Below are 22,652 nucleotides of genomic sequence, written 5' to 3' on the forward strand. Positions count from 1 at the left end.
GAAATCAGTCGCATTTATGGGAAACGGTTATGGAAAAAACAATGTTTTCCATTAAAATTACTTGTTGCGTGAATTTTGGGACACCCTTTATTATATTATAGAAAATCACATATTCTCTGAATATCTACACAATAAGAGTAGGGATTATACTTTTTTTAAAGATGTTTTATACAGATTGCGAGAGCGGATATTGTTTGAGTGGAATAAAGCTTTAATTTGAACAAAACAGAATGTTTGTTAGATCTTGTTGTTTCGAATTTCATGATTTACTTAATAATCAATACCGCATAGTGATGAGTGCAAAGAACGAATTAATTGAAACAATGCACAGTGTGACAGATTTATAAAATGATGATTATGTCATCTTCTCAAGTCGTTAAGACAAGATTTTGATCATCATTTTTCCCATGCGATGTAGAAGGTACTCTTTCTAACCATTAGTAAAAGTTTATGTGCGTTTACTGTGAATATAATTAAGTATACAATATCAGCATCATTTATATTTCTCATTGGTAAAGTAATAGATGTGGCTTACATCAATCATTCATATAAATGTTGTTTTACCGCTGGAATAACATTATCTACGCTGACATTTAAACATTGTAAAAAATTTTGTACGTTACAGCAATTATTATTGTTTGCTTACATTTAAATTACTGTCGCAGTTTTCACCGATCGTCCATCGGGCCAAAGCTAACTCCATCAGAAATACGTTTTTGGTTTAAGAAGATCGTATTGCATGTATGAAGAATTACTGAATTATTGTTATTATTAATTTTGAAAACAGAGTGCTTATTTTTCGGTATTATCATTGGTCGTGGAAAAAAATAGTGCATACAACTCACATGTAATAGCCATTAAGACGCTCGTATTCATTCATTGTCATATTCGTGTCGTAATAGCTATCATTAAGTGCTCATCGCATAATATACTAATTCATTATACATATTTACGTTATTTTTTCGTTCTGTTTTCTGCCCAAAGCGAATAAGAGCAAGGGCAAGCGGCAATTATCGACCAGACTAAAACCATCAACAAATGACGTCAGGCACTTCTAAAGGGATTACCCTCCCGCCGTGTCCGATGCACTTATTCGAACACAAATTTGTTTTTCCAACGAGATTTTCATTAACCTCCAAAGGCTATATCGATTTTATACGGCGAAGAATTCTCGCCGTGCGTAATGCTGCCCGAGAACGGTGCGTGCGGGACATAAACAAGAATTGTTACCTCGATGGTGTTATTGCTAGTGGCGCTATTGCTTCCATCTTTCTCGGAGCTGAAGTTGTGCCCCAGGGCTCTCTCCTTGGCCGCCCTTGCCCACGACTCGAGTCGCTTGTGGGTCATCCAGCAGCTAGCGGGGCTTATCCCCGACATGGTTCACGAAAACTCCCGCTTTAAGGACGCCTCGCCAGAATCATGGCTTATGGGGACTGTCCCAGGCCACGCTTAACTCGCTGAGTGGTCATGATCGGCGTCGCGTTCAGGCACGTCCTGGCGTCCCGGCGCGTCCTTGCGTACTGACGAGACTCCCTCCGCCGCGACCCGGACTCAACAGGTTGAGGTTGAGGGGTGAAGCGACGCGCCTCCCGGCGCTACGGCGGGCGATAAGGATGATTTTTTGCCGACGCGGTGCACGCTCGCGTGTAACTTGTCGAAGATTGATTTGCAAATGTTTCTCGTTATCTTAAGTGGGGGCAGAGCGCACTTCGCCTGTTATATTTGGATCGCAGTTTACTCGATTATGGTATTTGTTTGCGATGTTCGAGAACGGAAATTGTTTCTGTCACGGCTGTTTGCATAATGACCGAATAAGCGCTGATGTTCGATTATAATAACAAAGATAAAACTAACAATAATACATTATAAGCTGCTTAAAATGGAATTCAGGATTCGGAATGGAATTATCTCGAGGACAGTGTGGGTTCATTTATGAAAGAGTGTATAGGGTCCTCAAGGATAAAGTTAAAGGGAATATAAGAACAAAGGCGTGGTAAATTAAAAATCCCAGGAAAAAATAATATTTTCAAAAATTTCTTGCTTGTAAACTAAACAATTTTTTATTTCAGTCAGTGTTATAAGAAAACCAAACACCCAAATCTGTAAATTCGGGAAATAAATAAAAAATAATATATTAATTTATTATCTATTACAAAATATACAGTGAGTGGCAAAAGTATGGAATATATTTATTTAAAAATCAGATGTTCGTTATTCGAAAAATCGCTCGGACCCGTCGAATAATATTTTTAGTTGCGCATTTTCTGAAGCAATTTTCATTTATACAGGGTGGCCCAAAAAAGTTATGTAATCAAGGCCAACTGTTTTAAATGGAAACCCCACTTTTTTGTATTTATATTCAGTTCTCCATGGAATTCTGATCATTTTTTATGTAACATAACCTATTCCTATCTTTAACCGTTTTCAAGATAATGGCATCTAAATATAGAATCTGGAAAATGTTCAAAAATTACCTTGGGATTTACCCTGCTGATTTTAAAATAAAACCACGTTTACTTTTCCATCTTGGATTTGTGTGGTTCACAGGAAGTTGCTTCAAATCAGAAAAATCCATAAGAAATAAATGGTTGGGTGATTTATTTTCATCATTAGGACGCAATGACTTGAATGTAAAAAATATAAGCGAGGTATTTAGGTATAATTTAATAAAACGCATAATTTTATTGTATAAAATATGGTTTTGTTAAATGTCACTATTTAAATTACGAGCCAGGTTATTTTACAAATTTTTAGCACCGTTTCTTGTTTTTTTGTAAAGAACAAAAAACCTAAAAAAAACTAACTAAATATTAAATAGGTAACGTCAAAGTCAGTTGGAACTATTATTTAGGACAGTGCAATTACTTAACTAGATAGCGCATCTAACAGAAACGCAGCGGATAGAAATTCTAATTTATTTGGGACACGGTGACAAAGCCAGAACACAACAAGAAGTGTGTGATATATTCAATAACAAGTATCCAGATCATCCAATCAATTAAGCCACTGTAAGCAAAATTGCCAAGAAATTTCGAGATTCTACAAAAACTCGACGAAGATAATCCTGATCGCCGCATCCAATTTTGTGAAACCATTTCAACATTATACGACCGCAACCCACAGTTTCATAGGCAAATCCTTTTCTCAAACGAGGCAACTTTCTGTTTGAATGGTATTATTAACCGTCAAAACTGCAGGTATTGGAGTCAAAACAATCCTCATTGGATGACTGAGGCACATACTCAGTGCCCTCAGAAATTGAATGTGTGGGCAGGCATAATTAATGATCAGGTTCTTGGCCCTTTTCTCTTCGAAGAAAACCTCACAGGAGAAAGATATTTGGCCTTTCTTCAGTTTGATCTAATTCCCGCCCTCATTCAAATTTTTCCAAATGCAAATAAACCTGACATGCCAAGCGATGCCTTGTATTTTCAACAAGATGGCGCGCCACCTCATTTTGCTCGGCAAGTCCGAGGTTATTTAGACGAATATTTTCCTGGGCGTTGGATTGAAAGACGGGGACCAAAAGAGTGGCCTCCAAGATCACCCGATCTCACTCCTTTGGATTACTTCTTATGAGGTTATTTAAAATCCAAAGTTTATGTAAATCCACCGCAAAACATCGAGGACTTAAAAACCCGAATCAGGCAGGAAATTAGGAATATTGACAGAAACGTACTAAATAATGTTTAAGATGAGTTTTTACATAGGCTTGGGTACTGTCAAGAAACCAATGGATGGCAATTTGAACATTTAATTTAACTCTGTTTGTTTGAATTAGTTTATAATCCTGAATTTTTTGCAAATTTTTCTTACAGTAGCTTGAATGATTTGTATATTTGATATTGAATATTTCACATTATTCTTGCTGTGTTCTGGCTTTGTCAATTTGTTTCCATTTAAAAAAGTTGGCCTTGATTTCATAACGTTTTTTTGGGACACCCTGTATAAATAAAAATTGCAAGTATATTCCATACTTTTTCTGCTCACTGTATATGGTGTTAGGTACGTTGACAAACTTTAAGGGGCGATTATTTCAGGCTAAAAATATTATGTAAACATAGATATTTCTAATACCAAAATTCAGTGCAACGGTGAATTTGTCCGACATCACAGTAATTTATTTTCAAAATTTTCAAAAACAAAGTGGCTAGATTTTTGTTAGTGCGGCCGATAAATTAATAAAAAAGTTGCCAACTAATATCCCTCATTTTGAAACATATTTACAACAAACAGCTCCTGCAAATATTTACTGAAATATCACCGTAGCAAGCAGCAAATGTAATTATTAATATAAAACATAAAAACTGTGTAGATATGTACGAACATAGTACAAAAATCTATTATAAATTCTATTTTACTGCAGTTTTAAATATCAAATAAATATTCGTATTATAAGTAAAATTTTTGTCAAATGTTTAATCATATTAAAATATTGTCCCTACTTATAAAAAGAATTATATTAGTGACCCTTGCATTTTTTTTCAAAACGGTGCGTCCTATCGAAAAGAGGAAGGATTATCTTTTTAATTTACCGTTTCGGAAAATGCTACTATATTTGCGAAAATTTTAGTGGCGTAAAAATAGTGCTCAAAAGAAGGTGATGATAAATGATATATTTACATTTTAGTGACAATTATTCAGATACAAATTGTCTTTATCTGTATTTGGAAAAACCCAACAATTTACTGTGAAATTCGCTTCAAATAATATGAAACGTGAATGTAAAATGATTTTCTATTTTTCTTTCTTTATTTTAGTCACTCTTATTTGTCAATTCTTTAATTGTATTCTTCTTAAATCTTCAAAGTATAGTTTCAATAATTTTAGTCAAACATAATCGTTTATAGAAGAAAATGTTACAATGAGAAATTCTAATAAACTATAATATCGAAATATTTTCTGATATAAGATTGCAATATACCTACATAACAACAAATTTATCAAACTGAGGTTAAAAACTTATCACCCTGTATGCACTTGTAAATAATTATTTAAATTTATTTACCTTGTACGCCAGTACTGTTTTCATTTATTTTAAGAATATTTAAAAACAAGTTCTTGTTTAACAAATGTTAAAAGTATTTGTAGTAAGAAGAACAATTTTATACTAATTTTTTATTTTGATCAGTAACTTTTATTATGATGGTTGCATATTTATAGGTACCTACTCCATTGGGATTTTCTACTGAAATTTGAATTACCTCCAACATACACAAGAGATAGTCGGTGGCAGATAATTTTATTAGGCAAAGGAAAATAAAATAATAAAATAAATTAATACCTAAACACGGTCTTATATCCTTGTTTGGTTTATTATAGCTGTTTTAAATTGGCACTTTATTCATCAATAAATTGACGAAGTTCTTCATCAATAATTAATTCACGAATTTATTGGTAAACAGTGTAGTTTTACACTGCTACAGACTTTGTCAAGTTTTTTGACGTATGTATCAGTTCTACCAATGAATCAAAGAAGCAAATAAATTTCAAAAATGTCACCTTTCCACTCATAATTGTAATGATACAACAGCGGTACCGTTCTGACACATATTATATAAATATTAGTTTTTGTAAATAACAAATCAGTAAAAACAATGCAAAACTAGCACGACGCCACACAATTATTTACATATTCCAATAACATAACCTCATTACTGATCTGAGGCTGGAAATCTGTTGGGTTGGTACTTCCGAACTTCACGAAGAAATTGACGAAAATTAGAACATGCTCTAATTCGTCAAGAACTTGATGAATAAATTGATGAAGTTATTTGGCAGCTGATTTGGTGCATTACACTTGTCCAATTTCTTGATGAAGTGACTTCATCAATTAATTGATCAATCAATTGTCAATGTAAAACAGCTTTTAAAAAACTAGTCGGTCTCCGATTGTATACTGTATGCTTCCTTACTTAATATTTTTAACTTTACTTCAATTCAAGAGCCAAAATAGTTAGAGTTGGTCTGCGAGCACCGTTATGTTAGTAACAGAATGGTCTAAAACTTTTACATTTAACTATGGTTTTATGATTTCCCAAATCCCAATACATTTATCACTAATATAGCCCAGGCGGTATATTGAAAACATTTATCTGACACGTACCATCCGTCTGCTGCTGAAAAGTGTACAATTACCCTTAAGATACATACTTTTCTAGCACTTTAAATAAAAGATACATTTAGAAAACTTAATTAGATAGATCATTACGTATGGTAAACAGTTCTGTGGAAGACAGTCAACAATGACATTTTAACGATTCTTCTGCCTAAAGACCATTACGTATTTTAAGTCCTTATAATGATAAAAAACCTTTTCATATATCACTTTTTTATTATCTCATCCATTCTGTGGCATATGCCAAGCCTGCGTGCTTTTAAATGTCGACCTATTTTATTCCTTCTAATTCTACCAAGCGAGTGTAACTCTGTTTTTATTTAGGCGTTCTCAATTTCTTTCCCGAACGCTAACTGTGACTTGTGTGCTTATTCCTCTCCTGAAGCTTTATTGAGACGTATTATCCAGCTTCTCTTTAGGTCTATCTTCCATTATTCTTTTTAAGATTCGCCTTTGTACTCTTATTAATGTTATGCCTTTGTAATTTGATTAATCTTTTATGTATCCTACTTTGTGTAATGGTAAAGTAATTCCTGAACAGAGACCCGTTACACTTAGTTTAGTAGGCAAATTTTTCAAAAAGATTATGTACTTAGGTACTTGGGATTGCTTCCTCAAAAGTTACTTTCTATAATGAAAAAAATATGTCGCTGAGATAATGTAAAGAAAATATGTCTTTCGCAAAGCATAATAACAATGTTCATATTATTTTATAAAAGATGGAATGTGTAATGAAATAATTTGAGCCGCAAAGCGTCAGTAAGGCTACTTATGATGAGTTATGATGTTTCATTAACTGAATATTATTCAATATGCGTCCAGAACTTTTAAAAGTAGAGTGTTTGAGCCACCTAATTTTATTTAGTTTAATCAAAAAAAGTTATCAAAAAAAAAAGAATATAAAATTATCTGAATCAAAACTTCCGAGGCAGATGGATTGGAAGAGGTGGACCATGGCCTCCTGGATCACCAAATCTGAATCCCCTATAATTTTCTTTTGGGGTTATTTAAAAGAAAATATTGATAGTCCGTATATACGCTGCTGTCGCGATAATAAAATCTTTTGTTTTGAAATAGAAGGCAACTTATTTGAACACCTTTTGTAAAAACAATTTCTATTATTTAAGCACATTATGCTTTTAGTTTACGTTTTATTATAAAAATGTTTTTCTCTATCCATTTCAGGTTAAAATAATTCCTTACACCCAGGTACAACTGACAATCGAAAACTATACTTATCTACTATTGGTTATAAATTATATGTCTTGGTTCCCATAAGCACAGACCTCAGTTTTGAGACAAAAAAATGGATTTTCACTTTTTTAGTTTTTTGAATACTTTTGTGAATAACTCAACAACGGAAAGCAATCAGAAAATTTTCCACTCTTTACTTTCAATTCGTTTTTGTCTCCTTAATCAAATCCTAGAAGGACGGGCGTCACTTTTGGGACACCCTGTATTTTTGTAGTCGAAATATTGTTTCCCGTTGAACGTTTTCAATTACCTCTGCTGGAATAAGTCTTATTTCCTGGCGTATTCTCTGTTTCATGTCTTCAACTTTAGATTTCAAGTAATCCCATTAGAAGAAATCTAAAGGGGTTAAATCCGGTGGCCACTCAATAGGACCTCTGTGTCCAATCCATTTATTAGGGAAAGTTAAGTCAAGAAATTGTCGAATGAGGAGGTACCCCAACGTGTTGGAAGCATATGTGATTATGAGGAATATCCGAATCTTGTGGATTAAGAACACAACAGCTAAAGCGGGGATAAGTTCAAACTGAAGAAAGTCTAAATAGCGTTGTCCATTTCAATTTTCTTAAAGTAAAATTAGATCCAAGAATTCGGTTTTCGACAGTACCTGACCAAACATTGATTTTTTGAAGATACTGTGCGTGACAGACTTGTGTCGAACGAGGATTTTCAATTGCCCAGTACCTGCAGTTTTGTCTGTTTATGTGTCCATTTAAAACAAAAGTAGCCTCCATCAGAAAAAATAATCTTTCGGGTGAAATCTAGTTTTGATAATTCTTCTCAATTATCTGCTCACAAAACTGCGTTCTTCGATCAAAATCATCTAATAGTTCATGTATCAATTGAACCTTATAAGGATATTTATTTTTTCGGAGTATGTGTGACACAGATCTCGATGACAAATTATAATTAATGGAGATCGTCCTAATGGCTACATGGGGATTATTTACAGTTTCTATTAAACATCTAGTTTAAAATCTTCTGATATTTCTGCTGGTCTTCCTTTAGGTAAATCTCTAACGTGGCCGTGCTCAGTAAATTTCAATTCAATTTTGCAAACAGTAGATCTAGTAATTGGAGGTCGGTCAGGATGAATTACATTAATTAGATTACACACTTATTGTTGAGTACGCACTCTGTCTCCAAAACCAATCATCATAAGCACTTCAATACGTTCTTTCTCAGAAAAATGCATTTTTAAAATGAAACGTAAAACTGGCAAAATGACACTGACAAACTAAACGTCGGTGATAGTTTGGTTTTTATTGTCACAAAATAGTGCATCAAAATGGTCTAAGGGTCAAGGAATGAAAAACGATTAATACGAAGGAAATTGTTTTGTTTAAGATAAAATTTGGCATACAAGGTTGTTTTGTTGGCTTTTAAAAAAATGTTCAAGGTTGTTCAGTTTAAACATGTTATTTAATTTCTTGTGTGAATTTCAAAATATCAATTTTCAAACGTCATTATTACGAAAACCGCTGATTTTGGAAATATGGTATGTTATACAAAAAGTGTTCAGAATTTACCGTATAACTCAAAAATGGCATGCCATTAAGAAGTGAATGATAATAATAAAGCGTCAAGTGGACAAAGTCGTGAAATTATACACAAAACATTTATGAAATTTATTTCTTTAGGAAAAGTGCAAGAAAGAATCGCAGGACCAGTTGGCAATATTTGTTAGTACTATGAGTATACTGAAAATTATTGTAAAGCCAGGGAAACATACTTCAAATGGTGAAACCTCATTGGCTACTTTGAGACGAACATTCTCAGCATAATCAATATAAATTTGAATTTGAATGAATAAAGATGTGGGATATACTATCGGCAGGGAAAGTTTACGTAAGCTTCTTTATACATGACAGTATTTCGTTGGCGCAAAACAAAAACCAATCGACGAAAGCGACGACTATTAATGGAACGTCATGACATCGAAGACTTAAATTTTTTGAGAAGAACGAAACAATACCGTGAAGAGAGTCAACCAATTGTTTAATGGATAAGACGTACATTCATTCTTCACACACCCATGACAATGCTTCAGACAGACAGCTTCTAATACCTGTATCGAAAGGACTACATTTGGTTATAATTCATGCTGTATGCGAAAATGATTTTATGTCAAACGGGAAACTAATTTTGAAGTCAGGGGACTATTATGATGACGTGAACTATAAAAATTAAAAAAGCCGGTTACAAACAAAACTTATACCGAATTTATCACCATATCACAATGTGCAAGTTTAAAAAAAAAACAGTCCAACGTCTTACACTGACTAGACTCAAACATTACGCTTTGAATTTAAAATGTCCTGTATCTTTAAAAATAAAGCAATATATTCAATCTAAGATATCGGGAGTAAAACTGAATTGGCTATAGTTAAGACTAAAATACCATTTTTCCTCTGAGAAAAATTTCCGATAATTTCTAGCAGATTTTAAAATCAGATAATCTTGTTTCCTCCATTCGGCTGACTTTTATTAGAAAGTCATTTTCAGAAGGAAATTAATTTAATGAAATATCCTTGGTGGCGCGACGTTGTAAAAATTGCAGCGCGTGGAAAATAAACTAATTGGAGTTTAAAAATCCTTTTTAAAAATATGCAGTGCCTCCAGCCTCTCCGCTTCCATGACTTTTTCATAAATATGTCATATTGTTTGCTTTTACAAAGGACGTGACGTTTGATTATACCTTTTGAAGAAGTATGTAAACAGAAGTGATACAAAATGCCTCTCCACGTTTTCATTTTCCCTCATCTTTGCTCTAAGAAATATGATTATTGATATTATCTGAGTTTTATATTGTGCTTTCAAAATCACTCATTTAATTAGAAAAAAAAAGAAATACACATAAGAAAGAAAATTGTGAAGTAGACAGTCTGACGGAAACACGGACGGAAACTTTTATTAACAAATGTAGTCCAAATATTTGTAAGTGCAAAGTACTGGTTGGTGGATATGATACCATTGTTGTTTTCAATTCAGAATCATAAGAAACTATTCACTGTGCAGAGTTGCTAATTTCAAAGTGATTTGAATGATCATAGTGGTACTATTACCAAAATTGATATTTCATAAAGATAAAATTATTAATTAATAGTTAATTAAATTAAATTTAACAAAAGCTGAGAGGGCTCCGCCAACACATTACAACTAATTAATTATATCCTAGCATTTTATTATCTCTGATGAAATAAGAAAAATGACTTTATTTTAAAATAAAATATTCAAAGTCGATCGCACCAATAACTGCTCAAATTTTAAGCTGAGCTTATTTTATAAATTAACCCATTATACATTTCACATATCACTATTATGTAGTCTAAGCAAATCTTTCTTAAGCCTTTTATACATTTTCCAAGAGCTGAAAGTATTGAAAATAAGTTTGCTGTTTAAGTATAAATGGAATTGTTCGTGTATTTTTATAAAATAACAAGATTATATTTCTGAAGTACAGAGTGAAGTTGCAGGATGTCCAATTTTAATTTAAAAAAACTCATTTCATCTTCATCCTGTGGTTTGGTTCTATTCAAGTCCCATAGCACCTCAGCCTTACCACGCCTATTGTGCGTCCCACTGTTCAGTCCTATTCAGCAAGCAGTTTTGTCCTTTTTACAAAGTCCTAAAGTTTACTTCATTGGCACATTGCCGTAAAAACCATCTGCAAAAACGCATTCGTTGATCACAATCCGGGGGTAAAATCTGTTGAACTGGTTGCAGATGATAGGGGTGCAACAGCTGGCGCCTTAAGATGCGATGTACGGTACGAGATAAGGTTCCTACTTACTATGCGAGTCATCGAGTACTAATTGTGGGATCTTCGTTAAGATTTTCCAACATAGCATCTTCAACATTAAGGTTCACTTACTGACCACGTCCTTCTCCTCGAAGAATAACACTTCCCGTATCTCGCAGCCGCTGAACGCACTGTAGGATTGTATTTGCACATGGGGGGTGACGTTGTGGCCATCGTTCCCGGTACAACCTAGTCGCCGCGAGCGCATTTTCTCCGGCTGAACCATACACTAACACCATATCGACACGTTCGGAAATAGTAAATGCATTGTTTTCTCGGTTCATTATAAAACTAGTTTGTGCACAAACTAAAAAATTAAGCAAAGTAAGAAATAAGAATCTCGTTTTTAATGTAATCGGCACGTTATTCTTACTTTTTACTTCTATAAAAATTACACTATCGTGAAATTATAAAATAAAAACTTTGGACTGGAATCCTTCACTTTTTAACACTGATGGGACAATGGACGATGCTTAATATTTAATAATTAAGTAAATAATGGGTTCAATACAAATACAAAACCAGTTGACTGCACAAATTTTTTGACAATGTAACCTTGTTTTAGCATTACTAGTATTAGATTATACCGACTTAAATTATAAGGTTGCATCTCGGGTCGCATAAAAATGCAGTTTTTAATAAATAACGTAGGATCGGCCTTCATTTTAGTTGAATAAATGAACTTTAATTTAAAAAAAAAACGCGAGGATAGAACTTTTTCGTATAACACTTTTCTTTTACAAATATCATCAGGAAGATGTAGTTTAATTTTTATAGATTATACACGTCACTCCCTATACAAAACGGTGGTAGATTTAACATGACTTCTAACACAGCTGTCTGTATGATGAGGTATAGAAACGCCCCGAAGAAATTTGACTTTCAGTAATAGAAAATAATTTTCATATAAGAAGTTGGTGTAACTTTTGAGATATTTTCTTGTAATATTAGTATTACCGGAACTATGAAAAAATCCGTTGTAGGACACTAGATAAGTAATAAGGACAATTCTCCCACGCGATTTAGACTTCTATACTGATTCTTATAGTTAGAATGAAAAATCCTTTCTCCTCAACGACTATTTCAAGAACGTAGAAACGGTTCTAAAAATAGTGTGAAAAACGTTTGGACATATATTCCAAGAGTGTATTTAGTGTATGAAAAAATTATTCTCATTCCTATTTAAGTGTCCTTATATCATAAATTATTCTTTTAGTTATTGACTCAACAAATAACTTTTTTACAGAAATTTTGTAATGGCGTCCTCTGGATCCTGAACCCTGGTCACAGTTCTTGCCGTATCCTTAGACTGAGGCGCCATCTAACCCTTGCAAGCCTCAAACGTACCTCAGCCAGCCACGTTATTGATTTGTATACAAAATGTAGTACAGATTTCCTCCACACTCTATTTGAAAATAGATGGGATGGAAGGGTAGATGGCTCTGATGGCACACCGGCTTAAAATATCTTAAAATAATTATTCAACCTTTGCCCATTTGTAAATAAGAATTACATAAAGATATGAGATAATTGACAGGTTGTGGCATTTAAATGGCAGAAATACTGAAATGAAGTGGTATTCATTTAAGCATAATTAATATAACTTGTCAGTAAGGTAATGGCACTTATTTTGGCCGTTTGATTTATTTATGAAGGAAAGAAAAGCAATTGAATAATTAATTATTTTGCTGCTCTTGTGTCAAGAACATTTAATTCTGAATAATTTAAACGAGAGTTACTTGACTGAATTAAATTGTTAGGAATGTTTGTAGTCTTCAAAAATAATTTCCAATACATCTTAACAACAAAATACTGATCGCTGATCGTTTGGTTATAATTCCGATATATTTCAGCTATGAATTCTTAAAATTTTTCTCGGCAAACACTAAATGCGATTAGAAAAAATCTATAATCATATCTTTAGTATACAAAGATTCATTTTTTCATATCAATTATTTATTGAAATGCCTATACAGTTTTCTTGTAATACATATTTGAATACTGCTTTCCAAATTTGTATCTTAATAAACTGACACTATTTTGAAATTTGGTACAGAAGCAATTTGGTAAAAGACACACTACTAATATTATTTAAAAAATAGTTTGAACAATTTTGCAGTATTATTCCTTTCTCGAGCTTCCAATTACTTCCAGAAAGTGTGACACTTTCATGTCCCTCTCCAACTCGAATATCCTATGAGAATTCATCGTGTTACACGTGAAAATTGAACGGCAATGTACTTATTCCCTGGGGCTTCTCTGTGGCAAATTAAGATTGAGTCAGCGGTCTATCTGTGATGACTCATGCTTTGTATCATGTAATTACCTAAACCACGATCTTAATTTACAACGGAAAATATGATATTTTTGTTTTACATGACATTCATGGCCAGACATGAAAATTTCCTATACAGGATGCTAAATGTTTTCTTTAAAAAAAAATTACATACATTGCTTGCAACTTCCTGAAAGTTTCTATTCCTTCATTCATAGAAAACATTAATAATTGTCTTATCTTAAAGAATTACAATATACTATTTGGAGCAAGGCACAGTTCATTATATTTTATATTTGGACAAGAAAATTTGATGAAATCAGGTCATTAATGAAAATATCCCGAGGATATCCTTACTTATACTTTTTTAGATTTATTTAAATTAGCTTAAAATAAAGTAAAAGTAAGAGAGCTAACAATAAAATACATAATTTTAATGAAGAAATTTGGTAAGCGAGTTGGTTGAGTAAAAGAAATTCACATTAATCTAGTCATATTGTAACAAAAGCCGGGACGCGTAGTAATTTATTTGTTAGTTCTCGGAACGGATGGGCCAAAAAGTAAAATATTTCAGTCAACACTAATTTATCGAAAGTTAAGAGTTTCAAGTTGGTAGCGTCGTCCTTCGGAGAAATTTAGCAATATTTTTAACAAGTTCACTTAGAGTCGGGGCCATGTGACAGTTATCTGTTGCATCTGGGAGGCGCCAGCGTAGAAACCCATATTTTTAATAACGCGCAAAATCACGAGAAGAGCGTAGCGGTTCCAAAGTAGAATTAAATCAAATTGTTAAATTGATAGTAATTGGAAAAGAAAGTAACAGATCAAGTAGCTGGTTTTTTGACGGATTTTCCAAGCAATAAGAGTAGATTAAATGAGATAGACTAATCCGTCCCGTATTTGCTACACGGAGTCACTAGAGGAAGGCTAAGGTTACTTGTAAGTCATATAATTATTTATATAAATGTAAATTCAGTCCATTAGACAATTATTAACATGGCATAGTTATGCCAAAGCATCCCGACATTCAGGGTTCCCGCCAATAAGATAAGAACAGAAACTTCTGGACCCAAGAAATGGGCGTGTCGAAGCGAAGTGTCGAATTCGGGAAAGATCTCGAAAAAGTCAGTTCTTCCTTATGTTCCACATAGAGCAGTCGACTTAGTTTTAGAGTCTCGGGCTAGTTAATTAAATTTAATAATGGATAATGGAGTTTTTTAAAAAGGCGAGATTTCTTATTTTGCAAAGTATTCAGAAAAACTTCGTTGAACGAAATGTAATTAGTTGCTTGTCCTAAGGCTCTATACATTAACCTGGCCCTAATAAATCATTAGGATCTTTGCTATTAATGCTTCTGAGCATTTTTCTTAGCTTAGTTTGCTAATTACATTAATTACGTTATGCAATATATAAATCTTACAACGCGCGCCGTAATTTAATAACTTCTACTACCTTTCAGTCAATTAAAGCTAATTTGTCTAGCGAAGCATTTCTAGAACTAGAAATCCCTTACTTCATGTTAATTAAACGTAGCAGCTAGTAGACGTATCAGGTACTATAATTTTGAAATTAACTTTAATTAAGGATCATAGAAAATATAGTTAAACTATTTCTTGTCTTTAAGAATAAGTTAGTAATAAGATAACTGTATACAAAGTAGTTTTCATAAAGTGTTCGATAGAAGTTTTGATAATAACATTCATCTGAAAATTTTATTTATTTTCTTTTAATCATCAAAAACTGTAACCCTAAACTTGAGTTGGCGTAAATATTAATGGAAATTGCAAAAAATGTAATGGAAAAATATATCAAGATGAAAGAACACAAAGTTTTTGCAGACCCAAAGGTATATGTCTGTGGACTTTGTAATCTAATACTTAAGGTGTTTTTTGTACAATTCATTGCCCTCAACGGCAAAGGATAAAAGTCAGAAACGACCTGAAAATTAGGGTATATCAGTCTAATTGTCGGGGAAAAATACTTTTAGCGAAGTGACGTTCTGATTTAGTTTTCAGCAACAATTAACATTATCTAAATACAAAAATTATTAAATATTAATATAACCTTTTTAACTTAATTATGGTTGATGACCTTCCAATGCACCTCATTTTTAATGTATAGTTAGTGTTTGAAGCAAAATCAAACTTTTTAAATAACAACCGCAATTATATTTTGTTGTTTTATTCAAATATGTAGTAGTTATTTCAACAAGTACGGGAAATCGGTACGAGATGATCTCTTATATAGAGTGTCATACCTCAGAGGTAGTTTCATTGGATGATAAATATTTTAGATTAAGATCAGGTTGTCTTACTGCAATTCTGCTTCCCAAAAAATTGCTAGGGGTCATCAAAAAAATGTTTTTGTTTCATATGGTTAAGGTATGTAACTCCGTCACTTTTCAAGGTACACTGCCGGCCCTTTGAAAGTGGACGATTTATTTTTCTAATGTGATGTGGGTTACTTCTTATGACAAGTTTCTATATGTCAGTGTCATTAGTAATTTGTTTGGTAATTCAAGATGCCGCGTTTAACGGAACCAGAAAAAGTGAGAGCTATAACTTTACTTCAGAATGATTGGTCATTGCGGATGATCTGCATGTATGCAAGAACAGCATATTTAAACTCAAAGAAAAATGGATTGCGAAGGGTCTCGTACGTTATGTTCACGGAGGTGGTCGTCGAAAAGTAACCACCACCTAAGAGTAAATCCTTTTGACATGGCAGTAGCGGCTTCCTTTGAGACGAATTTTCCTGGATCAGTGCGAACTGCAAGGAAGCGGGTGAAAGATTCGGAGCTGAAGAATTATGTGGCCGCAAATACAGTTGCTTCGACTCCCCAGTATAAAGAACAGAGGTTTTGCAAGACAATTTGTAGGAGGCCCGGAGAACTTCTGGGAGAATATTATATTTTCGGACGAAAAAAGTTTTCAGTCTTGCTCCGATGCTTCTGTCCGTGTCTACCCACCAGAGATTATAAGCTATTCGGAGCCTTATGTGAAACCCACACAGCGCAGCGATAGATTCTCCATTAACGTTTGGGCTTGGATAAGCCGCCAAAGTCTTGATGTTTGTTGTGACCATGCTGTATTCTCAGAATTTCACTTTCAAGCAGGATAATTGTGCAATTCACACCTCAAGAGTTGCGTCAGAATGGTTTATTGATAACAACATCGATGTTTTACCTTGGCCCTCAAAGTCCTGGGGATATAAGGTGAAAAAAATTTACGACAGAAACTTCCGTCCAGTTAACGTCGAAGAACTTTGGGAGACAATTGAAAACGGATGGGATAACATCACTGAGGATTATAACAAGAACATTAATTTTATCAATGCCATGCAAATTGCAGTGTTATAGATAAAAATGATGCTCGGACAAAATACTAACTTTACGAATCGTGTTTTTTTGGCGACGAAAAGTGTTTCATTTTTAGACCTCGTTGACGGCGAATGAATGTATAATATATTTCAGTATTGGAAAAATAAATAATTTGCTACTTAATTTGGATTTGCTTTGCTCACTAGAACTAGTATGATAGACACATATTAAATTTGACATAATGACAGCCGATTTGAACTTCACATTTTCAAGTCAGCTTCACAAAGGCTAATTATAGACAATTTGCTTATAAGAGTCGTCCATTTTCAAAGGGCCGGCACTGTACTTCTATAAAACTTGGAACACTTATTATTTTTACATAAACCGCAGAAACAATCTTCTGGATTTTGCAATATTTTTTGTTGATGAATTTTGAGAAAACCAAAATTCGATTTTCTATATCTGTTTTGGAAGTTAAAGTGATCTTTTTGTTAAATTTGTAGGAATGCATATTAAATATTTTTTACGATTTAGATACACCCCTATTCTAATGTCAACGTCTTAGAGTATGTTCCCACAATAAAACATTTGGAAGATATCTCAGCAGCCTTTGACTTAATTAAATTTCTAAATTAGTTTAGCGAAAAAAATTAAATTAGGTTATATTACTTCCAAATATTCAGCTCTCTGTAATTACGGAAAATAAATTAAAATCCATTCTGCTTTGAAACCAAAAATTTTGGAGACGTACAACAAGCCGGCCTACTTTTTTAATCAAATAAAGTGGCGTCACATAAACAAAATAAATATGGCAGGAAAACAAAAGACTGTTTCATGTTCAAGTTGTACTGCCCCAATTATTATTAAATCAATATTCTGTATAAAAGGGGCACTCTTTCCATTGATTTGATACTCTAGTTACAAATTAATTACTATTTACAGACCCTGTTAAAGTTAAATTTAAATGACTAGTTAATTTCCAAATTTTCTGCGTGACCTGTCAATAATTCAGTGTAGTAAATAATTAAATTCCATCATAATTTATTGCGTAAATACCCACGCGAACAAAAAATATATAATTACTTCTTACAGTTTTGGGGAAAGCACACAGGGGCTTGGTAGACTTCTCCGCAGGGGGAAAGGGCTTCTGATCTAAGACTTGCCACTCCTTCGCCTTCCTCTTCATGCTGTAATACCGATACATAACCACAGTCATGGCAATCATCAAAGCCGTTCCCGTCCCTAGGGCCGCCCCCATTAGTACCGCTGTACCAACCATGCTGGGCCTCCTGAAAACAATAAAGTTCACATAACTGTTCTTACTTTTTTAATATGGGTTTTAAGTAGATAAATAAGTTGCCTAATTATAGGCATTCTTAAGCAAAAGTACTGATCTTAGCAGCACCATTAAGTAATATTCTGAAAGTATTGTTTTCTGTTTTTTGTTTCGACATTACTTTTACTGCTCTCATCAAAATTTGTTGTTTCTTAACTGTCAGTGTCGCGCGTCTAAAAGTTGTGATCGACATCATGGCAAGTTTTACATGTTACCAATGCGAGAGTAATTGAACAGCCGTATTTTTTCACGTTAAAAAAGTCCATGTTCTGCTACAACAACCGCAAGTTTCTCGTTACACTCGATAAAGCATCGGATGTCATCTGATGCATCTATAACGTTTTTTTACCATTGAACCTAAACCGTTTCTAATTAAACCGATGAATTGGTGAACATTGGTCCATTGTCTGCTAAATCGTAACACCCTTCACAAAACCGCCATGATCTATCTGATTGTAGTTGTTTCATCAAAGTTTCGGTTTGATTCTTCAGATGAGTTGATGGAATTATAATTATGCCTTTAATAATGTCTTAACCCATTTTTACCCATTTTAACCCGTTTGAATTTAAAATAAGAATTGTAATGAACATTGTTAAAAGGTTGTATATCCCGTAATTTAATTAATAATAATTTTATTGTCAATGTATTTTTAATTGTAGACAAATAGGAAATAAGAGTATTGGAAAATGCTACTATTAAATAGATAGTAAAATATCAACAATTATAATTTTTAATAACAGTTTTGCTCTTTGTTTTACCATTGTCAAGTGACACATGAAGAGTGATAATCCCAACCTCAACAATCAATGTTGTTTCCCCTGTTTCCTTCAACATTCCATCAATTTTGGCACTCAACAGCCCTAACGTCATGAGTCCACCTGGGTGCAATGAGAAACTCTCAGCATGATTATCCTTTACGTGGATAGTACATACAGAATTAATGTCCCAAGGGGAATACGCCCCATACCATTAGCAGAAAAACAGGATACGGCATAACTTTGTCACTTAAACCAAATTATACCATATTTAAAGAAAAATAGTAACAAGTGCATAAATTGTTATTTAATTTTATGCAAAATTGTGTTCCTATTTTTTCATATGACCTAAATATTTATGAATTTGAAGTTAATTTAATAAAATGTATGTGGGGCATACAGTTGTACACATTAAGGATAGGTATGTTCCCGTATACAAAAGGTTATATCGATCCAGTATAATTCACAATATGTTCACATTCTTTTGTTAAGTAAAGTACCGATTCTAAGATAAATGTGTAATGTTACTTTTTGCGTCTTATAGTTTAATACAACAAGAGTTATACTTAAAAAAGTTGTTCCTACTTTTTCAAACGCCTTTCATGGAAGAATGGGGTGTGCCCATATCTGATAAATATTGTTGTTCTTCTATAGACTTTAAGTAAATAGTATATTGCGTAATAAGTGTTGTAAAAAGCATTTTACCTACGACCACTACTGTAAGTACTTAAGAACACACTGTCTGCGATCAATGTAAGATTCCTATTACGTACGGTAAAAAAACGTACAGTTTTCCTAGCAACTGCCTAGCAACGGCCAATACAATCTGTTTGTATTGACCGTTGCTAGGCGGTTACTAGGAAAACTGTGCGTTTTTTTTACCAAGCTGTGCGATTTTTTTACCGTACGACGTAATAGGAATCTTGCATTGATCGCAGACGGTATGTTTTTAAGTATTTAAATTAGTGGTCGTAGGTAAAGTATAGTACGTAATACGTGGTGTAATGCAATTACGCACTCATAGAATTACGCACTCGCCGCTACACGGTGTCGTGCGTNATTTTTTTACAGTACGTAATAGGAATCTTACATTGATCGCAGACGGTATGTTTTTTAGTATTTACAGCAGTGGTCGTAGGTAAAGTATAGTACGTAATACGTGGTGTATTGCAATTACGCATTCATAGAATTACACGCACTCGCCGCTACGCGGCGTCGTGCGTAACTTTTCCATTCGTGCGTAAAATGCTTTTTACAACACTTATTACGTAATATACTATTACGCACGAATGGAAAAGTTACGCACGACGCCGCGTAGCGATTTTTTTACCGTACGTAATAGGAATCTTACATTGATCGCAGACGGTGTGTTTTTAAGTATTTACAGTAGTGGTTGTAGGTAAAATACATTACTATTACTATACAGGGTGTCCCATAATTAATTAATCAAAATAAAGCATTTGGGCTCAACTTGTCTTAGCAAAATGTTACTCGTTTTCATTTTACATGGTGTTTCATTAACTTTCTTTACTGCAGATGCCAGTTATCACCCTTTATCAATCAATCAATCTTTATTCATCCAGTTGATCATGCAATGATATAGGTACAACTGATCGCAGATGGTGTGTTTTTAAGTATTTACAGTACTGGTCGTAGGTAAAATACATTACTATTACTATACAGGGTGTCCCATAATTAATTAATCAAAATAAAGCATTTGGGTTCAACTTGTCTTAGCAAAATGTTACTCGTTTTCATTCTACAGGGTGTTTCATTAACTTTCTTTGCTGCAGATGCCAGTTATCACCCTTTATCAATCAATCAATCAATCAATCTTTATTCATCCAGTTGATCATACAATGATATAGGATGTCAAACAAATTTTACAGACATTTTTTTTTAAAGAAAACTACGATAAAACTACACACAAAAAAGATATGTACAAAACAACACACTAAAATTCCAAATACTCCCTAACTGTTTTCTAAAAGAAAATTCCTTACAGCACACTTATATCTACTAAAACTTGTTAGTGATTTTATACTAGTTTCTAATTAATTATAAAGAACAGCACCAATATAATATGATCAGCTCTATACAATTCCAAACGATGGGCATCATATTGCAAATCAAGACCGTATCGCGTAAAATAGGTGTGATCGGCATTTTGGTTCCTAAAACTTGAAATATTTTTTTTTACAAAACAATAATTCTAAAATATAAATACAAGATAATCTTAAAATACGTTTTTACCTAAATATTTGTCTACAACATTCACGATAGTTAAGATGATACATTGAACGGATAGCCCATTTTTTCAGTATAAATATACGGTTTACAGAAGTATTATCACCTGCCCAAAAAATTACTCCATACCTAAGCTGAGACTGAAATTTTGAAAAATAAAAAGTTTTGACTACATTTATATTACATATTTTAGACAATCGATTTATAGCAAAGCAGCAAGTGGCGCACTTCTTACTAAGTTCATTTATGTGCATTTTCCAATTTAATGAAAAGTCTATGTTAATAACCAAAAGTTTAAAATTTGATACGTGCTGAATTGATGTTTTATCTAATTTTATAAAGGGACTACATGTATAGTTTGCTGGAATAGTATGAAACTGCATACAATAAGTCTTTTCATAATTTAACACTAACTTAGAATCTGTAAAATACTGACATAAATACTGTAAGTTTCAATTTAACTCGCTAATTGCTTTTTCAACAGATTTACTAGTTGACGCAATTGTAATGTCGTCAGCAAAAGCGTAGAAATAAGTAGATCTACAACTATTTATATCGTTAATGTATAACAAAAACAATAAGGGTCCAAGAACGCTACCCTGGGGTACACCCATATCAACATTTAAATCCGATGATCTAATAAGTACCATAAAATTCAACAAACTGTTTTCTACTCGTCAGATAACATCTTAATAACTTGTTGCATTGACATCCTTTTTAGTGGAATATCATGATCCACCCATCCATCCCATCCATCAAAAACTTTTGACAGATCCAAGAATACAGCTAATACACTATTTCCCCTATCCAAATTACCATATACATAATGCAAAAAATCCAGTAGTGCAGTGTTTGTTGAATGTTTTGCCCTAAAACCGTGCTGATTTGGAATAAGTATATTATACTGACCTAAAAAGCTTGTGATTCTCTTGGCAATAATTTTTTCAAATATCTTAGAAAATACCGATAACAGTGCAATTGGCCTGTAATTACATAAATCAGTCGCATCGCCTTTTTTCGGTAGACATACTATTTTGGAGACCATCAAGCATTTACGAACATTACCACCAAATTATAAAGTCCTTGCATCCATGAAAAGCATTATATACAACGAGAGAAATCGCTGCGAAGCCAAATTTAATTATAAGGTGTACTGCAAATAGAATATAACAAACCGCAAACGTTACGCTGCCATTGTATTCCAACAAATGAACCCCCTCAACGAAATCAAATATTTAGTTGGATGTCGTCGCGAATCACAGTGCAATGTGAAGAGGGAATGATAAAGCTCGGGTAATTTTTGTTGCAACGAACCCTGATCGCAAAATTTTTTAAGAGAGGGTTTGCTTTTTGGCTAATGCCTACATAAAATTACAATTTTTCTATTCCTTTGTTTCTGAGGCACATGAAATGATTACTTTTTTTTTGTAAAAAAATATGTTTTTATTTATATCTTCCAAATAAAATAAACGAGTTGACCAAATCAATTATAATTTAGTACAGGGTACTTCCTAATAATTCTGCAGGATTTGAATATGGCGATAATAA

At 33.2% G+C, this 22,652-nt stretch overlaps 1 protein-coding gene across 1 annotated transcript in view; it reads right to left on the reverse strand.

Annotated features, from left to right (window-relative positions):
- The window catches only part of LOC108917430 (synaptotagmin-6), an 85,459-nt gene extending 67,415 nt beyond the window's left edge, over positions 1 to 18,044 (reverse strand). The window contains exon 1 of the mRNA XM_023454689.1: positions 17,856 to 18,044. Coding sequence (XP_023310457.1) covers positions 17,856 to 18,044 — 189 coding nt within the window. The remainder of the gene's footprint in view (positions 1 to 17,855) is intronic.
- Positions 18,045 to 22,652: the final 4,608 nt, after the last annotated feature.

This window comes from Anoplophora glabripennis, unplaced genomic scaffold (assembly GCF_000390285.2).
Source record: "Anoplophora glabripennis isolate ALB-LARVAE unplaced genomic scaffold, Agla_2.0 scaffold3, whole genome shotgun sequence".
Lineage (NCBI taxonomy): Eukaryota > Metazoa > Arthropoda > Insecta > Coleoptera > Cerambycidae > Anoplophora > Anoplophora glabripennis.